Below are 12,127 nucleotides of genomic sequence, written 5' to 3'. Positions count from 1 at the left end.
TTGGTATTAATTCCATTTTTGAAAGGGGGGAGAAGAAGAAGAAGAAGAAGAAGAAGAAGAAGAAGAAGAAGAAGAAGAAGAAGAAGAAGAAGAAGAAGAAGAAGAAAAAGAAGAAGAAGAAGAAGAAGAAGAAGAAGAAGAAAGAACTGACAATGAAGAAGGAGGAGGAAGGGAAAAAAGAAGAGGAGGAGGAAGAGAAGAGGAGGAGGAGAAGAAGAAGAGGAGGAGGAAGAGGAGGAGGAGGAAAACTGACAACCAGGGCTAGAAGGATAGTCTGCAAATAGTGGTATCCTGATATCAGATGGTATCCTCAGCACTGCCAGGAGTGATTCCTGAATACAAAGCCAGGAGAAACCTCTGAGCATAGCCAGGTGTGACCCACGAAGAAAATAAGACAACCAAGGTACAGAGGAATAGAGCCCCAGAAATCCCAGCCCAGAAGTCACCCCATCCTTCATCATTGAACTCTGATGCTCTTGGTTCTATCCAAAGTCAGAAAGCCTGATCAGGTGGATGGACCTCCCTCAAGCTCTATATATGTTTTACTGGATCAGAAGAGCCTGACTTCAGACTGAACCTGCTTCCATAGCCTTGGCTGGCTTACTTTGGCTGGCTCATCTTGCTCCACCAGGCCTTCTCCTTGTGGGAATCTCTCCACCACATACATTTGCCTGGGACTTCTGTCCACAGTGCCTACATGTATCCACTTGGGCTTGTGCTCACACAAAACAGATGCTGGAGACTGACTGAAAAGGCTTTCTGAATGAATAAAACATTTTGGAAACACTCTTCAACAGAACACAGCAAGGCTGTTTAATAAAAGAGCATTAGGAAATGCATATGGGACAGCTGGACATTTATACACATCCTCTTTGTCTTCAAAATCCTGACTCTCCCCCACTGACCTTGCCTCAGAGCCTTTGTACATGCTGTCTCTAAGGCCCAGAACCCTTTTTCCACCTGCCCATTTGGCTTGTCTCCCTGCTACTGGTCCACCAATTCTTGGCTTGAATATCACTTGCCCAAAAGCTCCCACAAATCACGACTAGAATTTACTAAAGCCTCTGGTTATATCTTTTTTTTTTTTTTTTTTTTTTTTTTTTTGGTTTTTGGGCCACACCGGCAGTGCTCAAGGGTTACTCATGCTATCTGCTCAGAAATAGCTCCTGGCAGGCACAGGGGACCATGTGGGATGCCAGGATTTGAACCAACCACCTTAGGTCCTGAGTCGGCTGCTTGCAAGACAAACGCTGCTGTGCTATCTCTCCAGTCCCTGGTTATATATTTTCTTCATGGGCTCATTAGTTGGAGTTTCCTTGCCTGGTAAACTATAAGCCCTAAGAAGAACAAAATGGACCATTTCTATTTCAGATCTTTTCCCAGGACATAGTGCATATTAGGTATGCAAATACACACATATGTGTACATGCAGCTGAATTTAATAACATATTTCAAACACTTCTGGTTAACAGATACAAAGAATTTGGTCTAAATATGTTCCTTTTGTTAAGTCATGACTTAAGAGTTTACCCTTTTTTTTCTCTAGTGAGTACAATATAACACTTATTTGGCCCTGCTCAGAAATAACAGAGTATTTTTAAAATGCATAATTCTCCCTATCCTGGATAATTTATGCAATAACTTCAAAAAATGCTTTAAATAAGCAAGGAGTATGGCTGGGTGGTAGGATACATGACTGCGTATAAGAGACAGTGGGGTTGATTCCCAGCAACAACAACACATTCAGATACACACTTTAAACAACAGCAACAATAAAGGAGGAGGAGGAAGAGAAAAGAAAGAGCCTGAAAATATCAAGTTTTGAGGGAACTGAACTCACTCTGCTATTAGAAGGAAGATTAGTAAAACCACTTTACAGGGAAACTTAGCAGCATATGGTCAAAACAAAGATAAGCAGCCTCTAAAACATAATAAGTATATTTTCACCTGTATACCATACATGCAACTTGGTATTTGCAATATATACATATATGTGTATATGTTATATATACATATGTGTTAACTACAGTAATTTAAAATAGAAACATCCTGGAACTGATTTGAATATACATTTTATGTATGTGTATAATGTATATGTATCTAATTCATATGTATACATATAGGACTATGTGTGTGTATGATATGACTATGTCTGTATATAACATGTAGATGTGTGGATAAATTACAGAAAGTTTACAAGGTGGAATACTGCATAGTCATTAAAATTAGTAAATTGGTCTTCCATGTATCAACCAAACTTGGTCTTCAAAGCACATTGTTGGATGCAAAAAGGAACAGGGAAAGACTGAATTTGTTAAAAGCGGGGAGGAGGGCTGAGAGGATAGCTCAGTGGTGTGGTGTATGCCTGTTCTGTCTGAGACCCTGAAATTTATGCCCTGTGTACTACATGCCCCATAAGCACTGTCAGAAGTGGCCCTGGTGGGCTCTCAAATACCAATTCAGCAACCACAAACAAGTACAAGGGGCCCCAGTGCAAAACAAAGAAGAAAGGTGTATAAAGATATTATGAGAATAAGGACTTGCCTTGTATACAGCCTATACAGTCTATACCCAGCATTTCCTATGGTCCCTAGAGCACAGCCAGGAGTGAGCCCTGAGTATAGAGTTAGAAGCAAGTCCTAAACACAGCTAGGTGTGGTCCAACAAGTCCCATTCACCCCGTACAGAATAAACACAGGTTAAAACTGTATAATTTCTTAGGTTTGAAACCATGATAAAAATAAAGTTGATCAATAGGATTTCACTCAAATGTAGAACTTGCTCTTTAAAGTTCACTCTCAGGCCCAGGGAGGGCTCAGTGGCAAAAGTTCCTGTTTTTCTATCATGAGTTTGATGCCCAGTGCTAACTAAAAAAAGGAAAAAAAAAAAAAAGAAAGAAAGAAACGGGGAGATAGAAAGTTCTGAATCATAGAAAACAAGAGTGCTCCAACTCAGCCCTGAAAACTTTAGCGCTGTAACTTCAGGGAGGAAGGGAGAGAAGGAAGGAAGGAAGGAAGGAAGGAAGGAAGGAAGGAAGGAAGGAAGGAAGGAAGGAAGGAAGGAAGGAAGGAAGGAAGGAAGGAAGGAAGGAAGGGAGGGAGGGAGGGAGGGAGGGAGGGAGGGAGGGAGGGAGGGAGGAAGGAAGAGAAGGAAGGGAGAGAAGGAAGGAAGGGAGAGAAGGAAGGAAGGAAGGAAGGAAGGAAGGAAGGAAGGAAGGAAGGAAGGAAGGAAGGAAGGAAGGAAGGAAGGAAGGAAGGAAGGAAGGAAGGGAGGGAGGGAGGGAGAGAAGGAAGGAAGGAAGGAAGGAAGGAAGGAAGGAAGGAAGGAAGGAAGGAAGGAAGGAAGGAAGGAAGAGAAGGAAGGAAGGGAGAGAAGGAAGGAAGGGAGAGAAGGAAGGAAGGAATGGAGGGAGGGAGGAAGGAAGCAAGAGAAGGAAGGAAGGGAGAGAAGGAAGGAAGGAAGGAAAGGAGGGAGGGGGAAGGAGGGAGGGAGAGAGAAATGCCAATTTCAAGGAAGATTTAGCCTGATCTATAGGTTCCATTGGGGGGGAATAAATAACTGAAGTAAACATGGAAAACTTAATTTAGTGGCAAGTACATTAGGATGTGTTTATCACAAGACACTGTTCCATGCTAACTCTTGCTTAATATTTTAAAAGGCTGGGGGAGAGAGAGAGAGAACAAATAAGAGAGAGTGAAAGAAAGCAACCCAGCTCTAACACACACAGGGAACATAAGCTATCTGAGACCCTTGTTTACAAAGTAAAAGCAAAATGCTCCAATTTCAGAGTTGCCTGTGAGAACTGAGGAGAAAAAAAGTACAAAAGAATGATTTTATAGCCAGTCTCCAGTGCTTTCCAGATATGTCTTATTCAGAGACATTGGTTTTTAAAGCAGATCAGAAATTATATGGATGCATTTTCAGAATAAACCTAACCTCAAGAGCCAAGATAGATTACTACTCTGGGGCCAAACACCAGACACACACCGTTTATAGATTATATATGTGCATATATAAGTTCAGATCATTTGTTTGCTGTGACTTCCCCAAAGGGAGAGAGGTACTTAGGTGTCTGGAACCCGAAAGCAGAAGAAAATTCACTTTTCCCTGCTATTATTTTTAATTATGTACCATATTTGTAGATGACCTACTCTAAAAATAAATATGATTTATTTTTAAATTAACTGAAGGGCATGATCTTCTCTGCTCCTTTCCTTCTAAATTCACTTTAAAAGGATTTAGAGGTCCTATCACCCAAGTTCTAAAATGGTTCATAAAAGGTCATTGTGTCCGGTGCTGTATAGAAGCCATTCCAGTCCCAACTTCCTGCCCTCCCCCATTCCAACAAAACCAAAAGAAAAGAGCTGAGGGCTGGGGATGAAAGGATCGAAGGTTGGTTTCTGTTCCCATAACTTGTTATTTGTCTCTAAGTGAGTTCTTTAAGCTCCTGAGCTCCAGTTCTAGGTGTACGTCATCTCCCAAAATTTTGTGAGTAACAAGTAAAATCACCATATACTCAGATGCAGTCAAGCTCATCTCTAGATATGGGCATAATGCGTACTGCTAGGGGATCCCTGCAAAGTCCCTCTCTTACTTCCATCTAGGTTGCCAATGAACTGACCAGATATGGTAAAATATATGTTGATATATAGAAAGAATATAGATAATAATATGGTACCTAGGGTCCCAAGCAACCAATATGTCATCTTGCTTCAGAGCTAAGCCAGATTTTTTCTTCTCTCCACAGCAAATATCCTGACGGTTATCATCCTTTCTCAGCTGGTGGCCAGGAGGCAGAAGTCTTCCTATAACTATCTGTTGGCACTGGCCGCTGCTGACATCTTGGTCCTCTTCTTCATCGTGTTCGTGGACTTCCTGCTAGAAGACTTCATCTTGAATATGCAGTTGCCTCGGATACCCGACAAGATCATAGAAGTACTGGAGTTCTCGTCCATCCACACCTCCATCTGGATTACCGTCCCCTTAACCATTGACCGCTACATCGCTGTATGCCACCCCCTCAAGTATCACACTGTCTCCTACCCAGCCCGCACTCGGAAAGTCATCATCAGCGTCTACACCACCTGCTTCTTGACCAGCATTCCCTACTACTGGTGGCCCAACATCTGGACCGAAGACTACATCAGCACTTCCCTGCATCACGTACTCATCTGGATTCACTGCTTCACCGTCTACCTGGTGCCCTGCTCCATCTTCTTCATCTTGAACTCCATCATCGTGTACAAACTCCGGCGCAAGAGCAATTTCCGCCTCCGTGGCTACTCGACAGGGAAAACCACTGCCATCCTGTTCACCATTACCTCCATCTTTGCCACCCTCTGGGCCCCCCGCATCATCATGATCCTCTATCATCTCTACGGGGCACCCATCGAGAACCGCTGGCTGGTGCACATCATGTCCGATGTCGCCAACATGCTGGCCCTTCTCAACACAGCCATCAACTTCTTCCTCTACTGCTTCATCAGCAAGCGGTTCCGCGCCATGGCAGCCGCCACGCTCAAGGCCTTCTTTAAGTGCCAGAAGCAACCTGTGCAATTCTACACCAACCATAACTTTTCCATAACAAGTAGCCCCTGGATCTCCCCAGCCAACTCACACTGTATCAAGATGCTGGTATACCAGTACGACAAAAATGGGAAACCTATAAAAGTCTCCCCATGACGGTCAAGCTGATGGCACTTAGTGCCTCTATCTGATCCATTTCCAGAGAGAAGAGTGGCGCCTCCTATGGCTGATCCACCTTGAGTGTGCTCTCCTAATTTCCTGTCTCCAACAGACTGAGCAACTCCCGGCCTGGTAGAAGAGACGAGGTGGAGGAGAAGAAAGAGAAGCATGTTTCCATTTGCACATCTATTTTCACCAAGCTGTAGTGACAGTCCCAGCTCCTGCCAGTTTGCAAATGCCATTGAAGGTTGTATGGTCAGAAAGGCAACACCATAGAGAAATAGTTTAGGACTTAGCCTTTGGCACCCTCCACCATGACCAAGTGTGTTTTTTTGTGCCACACCATGCCACAGTAGCACGTAGTCAAGCCGTGTTGTTCTTCTTCTAAGAGCTGAGCCCATCCATCGCTTCCCTGTGCTGTTCCTAAGAAGCAAACACTGGCAATCAATTCTGGATTTTTTTTCCCAAGGTGCCCACTGTCCTAGACAGAGTTGTGGTGTTGAAGTAGCCTGAGAAGCAGAATGACATTGTGGGAACAGAGGTGTATTGAATTCTCCAAACTCTGGCAGCACGTCTGCAGAAAGACTCCAAACCCACATAAATCAGACCCTCAGACTTAAAGGGTGTGTGGTGTAATCTTTCTATTCAGCATATGTATATAGGTAGATTTTATTTATTGCCTCCAAAACAAAAAACCCTGCCTGGTAGAGCAGGGGAAAGGAGGAATTCTTGAGCCCAGGAAAACAAAAAATATATATAGCCCAATCTTGCCATTGTTTCCATGCCTTCCTACATCCTTGGTGAATGAACCCTTTATCCTTGAGCTTCTTAGGGTGCTTCCACCCACATTTCCAGGAGATTCCTTTCCTGTATCCAGCTGTCAACTCCACCCACCTGCTTGCTGAATCACTCCCCAGAGTGATTGATCAGTGGCTTCTGATCTGATATTCCAGGGCCAGAAACTGGCATTTTCCAGTGGGGAAAGACATTCTCAGTTCTACCCCACAATGCATTTGGTGTGGCCTTTCGGGCCACACATATAGACGTAATTGCCATGGAAAGGTGCCCACAATGCCTGCCAACCTGTCCTCTGATACCTGTGGCTCCAACAGTGGTGCAAGTTTCAGAGAAGCTATTTAACCCTTTGCACAATGGTAAAAAAAAAAATGTGGATTTATTCACTTGTTCTCCCCTTGCCTACCCAAACAGAACAGTTTCAGAATGCAATTACTAGAAGCTTCCTGGGGAATTGTATGCTCTCTCTTCTCTCTCTCTCTCTCTCTCTCTCTCTCTCTCTCTCTCTCTCTCTCTCTCTCTCTTCCTCCCTTCACCCAGTTTTTCTGAAGCCAGGCACATTTAGAAACAGAAATATAACCTGGGGTTCTTCTTCTTTAACCATTTCCAATCTTCCCTATTCCTGTTCTGGAAAAAGTCTCTGAAAACTATTTTAGAATCACATCATGAGACTGGGGATAGTACAGTATGTAAGGTGCTTGCCTTGCACCGAAGCTGACCTTGATTTGATCATTAGTCTGTCAAATGGGATCCCAAAGCACAGAGCCAAAAGTAAGCTCAGTAATCCTGAGCACAGCTGGATGTGACAACGCTCTGCCCTAAAAAGTCCAAAATCTATATGCATTATCAAAAACAAAAAGCAGATCAGAGACTCTGAGGTGCCTTCTTCTGAATTTTTACTGTATTTTTGTTCCCAACTTGGAAGGCTGGGATCCCCTTTTGAAGGGAATCTGCATAAGTGAGTTGGGCAGAGGAGCCCTCCCAGGACACCATCCTTCAACTTCGGCCAAAGTCTCTGTACTATATCATGCCAGGTCTTATCTCAGTGATTCTCCTTCCTACTCCTTTGAAATTACAGCTGAGCTTTAAGCCCATGCAAAGGGGAAACTCCAGCAGAACCCAAGTACTTCTGCAAAGGATCTTCTCAGGAAGGACCCATGCTGAAGACTAAGCACTCCCTTGGGGAGGAACAAGCACTGGAATGGGATGCTGGATTTGGGTGGTGAGGGGGAGCCAGTGTGGCTAGATAGCTTGCTGTTAAAGACCAACCAGATTCTGGGCCCTACGGTGTCCAAGAAACATTAGAGTCACCCTTTGTGTCAAGAATAAGCTCAAAGGCATCTTCTGAGGGACTAGCAAACTGGTGTCTCCTGGTGAACACCAGTGGCTGAGTCTACCCCAATCCTCTTTCTCTTTCTCCTTCTCTCTTTCTGTCTCTGTTTCTCTCTTTGTGTCTCTCTGTCTCTCTTTCACTCTGTCTATCCCTCTCTTCCTCTCTCCCAGTCTCCTACTCTCTTTCTCTCTCCATATACTTGTTTTCCAAATGCAGAGTTTAGAAAACTGGTAGCCCAAGCTGCCATGTGGTCAAGTCACAGTGCAATATGTATCAGGACTAGAGCAAGTCCCTCTGGAGCAGGAACATGTGGAGGCTGGGGACTCTGTATGGGACACGCCACTCATCCCGCGCCCTGTTTATAATCATCTGTGCAAATGAACTGTAGCTGTTTAAAATGTAAAAAATAACCCACTGTGTGTTTGGAATGTTTTCCCTATCAACTCATTGATTCCACCTCTTAAGCCAGAGAAGCTGTATCCAGTAGTATTGGCTCTTGCTCCCTCCTAACTATATTTATGATTTTGAGCTAACATCTTGAAAAGATGGTTCTAGAATGTACCTCAGGACTGGTTTCTGCTGGTTAGAATGCCTCTGAGTGCCCCCCCCCGATTCTCCTGCTCCTTGTATTTCTGATCACTGAAGAGATTTTCACTTATTCTTATTGATAGTCATTACTGTGAATGATAATGAAAAGATTTTTGTTTTTTTAAGAAAAGCAACTTACCAGCATTTTCTTTTGGGCCTGTTTTAGAAAGTGAACCTAGAGAATAACAAAAGCTCACAGCTACTACCCACAGCCCTATGGCCTTTGCCTTACATTAGTTGCCTGTGAGGTCCTTTTCCATGACTGCTAACTAGCATCCTTTTTCCATGCAATATGTGTCCTTAACTGGGGCTTGAAGGGACACAAATACATTGTGTCTCTTTACTGAACAACTCCAGGACTGGAGTGACTGCGTGGAGGAGGATGGAGGCACCAGACCATGAATGACAGACCAGCAAAAGCACCAACGGCTGCCTGGTACAGACTCTGCGACAGGCACAAGATAATTCAGCCCAGCTTGCCTGTTGGTTCACCTTGGGTTGGTAGTGGTAGTGGTGGTGGTTATGGTATTGGTGCTGATGGTGGTAGTGATGGTGGTGGTGGTGGTGGTAGTGGGGTGTGTGTGTGTGTGTGTGTGTGTGTGTGTGTGTGTGTGTGTGTGTGTGTTGGGGGTGGAGGAGTTTCTAGAAGGGGCTAAAAGAGTCTCAGTACCAAGCATGGAAGCAAAGGTGACCAGAGAAAAGTAGTCACTGTTGGTAGTGTCTTAATTCAAGAATTGTGTTTCAACTTGTTTGTGGGTTAATAAATTCAAACTTGGTATTCACCTAATGCTCAGCATCTCCCTAAGGGCTGGAGAACAGCAGAACTCTAAAATGCCATGATAGGGCCTCTTGACTTTGACTTTGACATTATAATGAGCCAGAAGTGTTCTCCGTCTCCTGGTGAGCTCCATTGACTGCAGAATTTGAGATCATTGATGCTGCTTCCTAGTATGTGAACTCCCAGAGCTCACCAGGTGCCAACCTGACTCTAATTTTTTTTTTTTTGACACATGCTCTGTGTCTTCAAGACAGCGATGGTTCCAATGCTAAGTGGAAATCTAGTTCCAGGGCTGAGAACTTGGGTTTGGAAGTCAAGCTGGAGTTTGTGCCCTACCTCATCCCTTACTAGATGTCTCTCCTGGAACAAGCCCTTGAAGGTCCTTGAGAAACTGCTTTAGAGAAAACAGTGTGGAACTTTATTCTGCCTCCCCCCTCACCAACAGGCTCCCTATAAGGTCAATGGAAGCGTTTGTGGCCAGTTAAGTCAGGATCCAAAATCAATCAGATAGCTTCAACTTTAAAGGCTGAGCCACTTTGTAGCGCTCTCTCCCTCTCTCTCTTTCTTTCTCTCTGTCCATGTCCACTTCATTAACTATAATCCCAATGCCTACTTCATGACTTCATGGAGCAATTATTAATAGGAAAAGTAAAAATTAAACTCCAGTTACACATTTCACAGGTGATGATTCCAAACTGAGAGAGGTCAATTATGGTGCCCCATTGTAAACCCAGACCCCCTAATACTTTATTCACCCCTTCTGGCCCACTTCCCTGCCTTCTCTGCAAGATTCTGACTCATTTCCTCCCAAAGGTCACATTGGATTTGCACCCGTTTGCCAGCTGGCTACCTTGCATCATATTTTCAACTCTTCCAACCCAGGTCATCTGAGCATGAGATCTATTATAACAACATCATAATTAAAAACTTGATTTGACCTTTCCCTGGGAAGGTAGGGAAAAAAATTTCTTTTTCAGTGATGTTTTTTCTGAAAGCCAAACCACGGCTTTCCAACACACTATACGTTGCCCCCACAAACCACCATCAGCTCTGACAGCCTCCCACAAACTATTGTCACCAATCTTTGCATCGACTCAGAGACTGAAATGAACTTCCACCCTGAGAGCCAAGTACAAAAATGCTACAAATGTGCTGAGAAGGTCGAAAACAGAAATCTCTTCAGTGGGTCCACTGTGTCCTCATTAATTTTGTTCCCCAACTCAGGGAGCAAGATAAAAGTCGGACTATGGAGGTAGAACTGTTAAATAATAAGCCTTTTATTAGTGACTCGACTAAACATGACACCTCAACGTGGGGGAGGGGATTTGAGGGGGGAGGGGAATTGAGGGGGTGCAATTAATCCAAGTACTTGCCAGACACAGCAAGGGGGGTGGGGGGAGAAAAGAGACTCTTTTCTGCTGGGATAAATAGACACTGTGAATTTCCTGGGTTTATTGGGAGAATGTGTCACTGTCATGCCCAAGAAAGAAATTTTTTTCTGATTAAAAAAGGAGCAAAACGAGGCCACAGGGAAGAGTGATACCTTCACATCAGTTCTATGGAGGAGTTAGTGCATTGTAAAGGATGTGACAAAAAGAAAAAAACTGCTTCCCCTGGAGAGAGAACCAGAGAGGCTGGAGCTATGGAATGAGGAATGAAAACGTCAAGACCAAGGGTGATACTGCATAGTAAATCCACAAATGGTTTTGCATGGGTGCTCTTAGTATCTGCCTCTCTGACTCTATGGAGTAGCTAACAAAGCCTTGCTGGGACATGAACCAAATCCCATGGTTTCAATCAAGATGTCGACCTGGAATCTGTGACAACTAGTGAGGATGGGACAGAGCAGAAAACATGAAAGTGAAGGGACTGGTCTTACATGTAGTCAACTCCAGTTTCATTCTCTGTGCTTTATAGGGGCCCCCAAGCACTACCAAGAGTAAGCCATGAGCACAGAGCCTGGAGTAAGTACGAGCACAGCAGGGCATGGCCCCAAATCCCTAATCGCCCCCCCCCAAAATGGCCTAATGAATTTAACCAAAATGCAGTATGAAAAATGAGTGGGAACTAGAAATAACAGGAAACTTGACCTGCCTTCTGGAGTCACACAAGAAATTCAAGTTACCGTGACTGCATGAATGAGGGCTGGGCTTGAGGGAATATCTACAAGTGGGCCATCCTCACATCACTGCCTGGGGCCTGATGCCAAACAGGAAGTGGGAAATAGAAAACTCCCACCCCCTTCTTCCTTCCTCACTCCATTCTCCTTTCCTCGGGAGCATGTCATTGCTTCCACTGACCATGCTCTGATGGAAGTAGCTGGGGAGAGAGGCTGGAGAAATGCAGCCAGAGTGGTCAGACCCTCAAGGTACTAAACAGCGAAAAACACATGGAGAGTCAAGTAGATAGGAAGCAATCCCAAAAGAGTCAGCATCACTTCAACGCTTAGGATCCTGAAATAGCTGGAAAAGATCTGGGAAATTATGACACTTAGGCAAAAAAAAATTTAAAAATAGAAAAGAAGAAAACCTCAAGTCCATGAACTTCCCTCTCTACTAGCCCTCCCACCTCCTGTCTAAAGACTCACAAGTTAGACAAATCCTCTCCACAGAGGTTTTCTAGTACATTCCCAAACCATCTGTTTCACAGACCAGAGCAATAATACACTGGGGGGGGGGGGGTTGCCTTGCATGTGGCAGACCTGGGCTCAATTCTTATATCCCATATGGCTCTCTGAGCCCACCTAGAATGATTCCTGAGCACAGAACCGGGAATAAGTCCTGAGTGAGCATTATCGAGTGTGGTCTAGGGGGAGAGGAGGATGAGACCAAGGGAGGAAAATCATCTTTTCCATATCTTCACAAGCTGGCTTTTGATCTTGATGGTTAGAACATCTCCAGAAACCAGACTGTCAGTTGGCAGGAAACATTCTGGAGGGAAATGCAAGA

At 44.3% G+C, this 12,127-nt stretch overlaps 1 protein-coding gene across 1 annotated transcript in view; it reads left to right on the top strand.

Annotated features, from left to right (window-relative positions):
• The window catches only part of GPR139 (G protein-coupled receptor 139), a 53,044-nt gene extending 45,976 nt beyond the window's left edge, over positions 1–7,068 (top strand). The window contains exon 2 of the mRNA XM_049789191.1: positions 4,748–7,068. Coding sequence (XP_049645148.1) covers positions 4,748–5,682 — 935 coding nt within the window. The 3' untranslated portion in view covers positions 5,683–7,068. The remainder of the gene's footprint in view (positions 1–4,747) is intronic.
• Positions 7,069–12,127: the final 5,059 nt, after the last annotated feature.

The sequence above is a fragment of the Suncus etruscus genome, chromosome 15, assembly GCF_024139225.1.
Source record: "Suncus etruscus isolate mSunEtr1 chromosome 15, mSunEtr1.pri.cur, whole genome shotgun sequence".
NCBI lineage: Eukaryota > Metazoa > Chordata > Mammalia > Eulipotyphla > Soricidae > Suncus > Suncus etruscus.
This window is presented reverse-complemented; position numbering and strand designations above follow the sequence as displayed.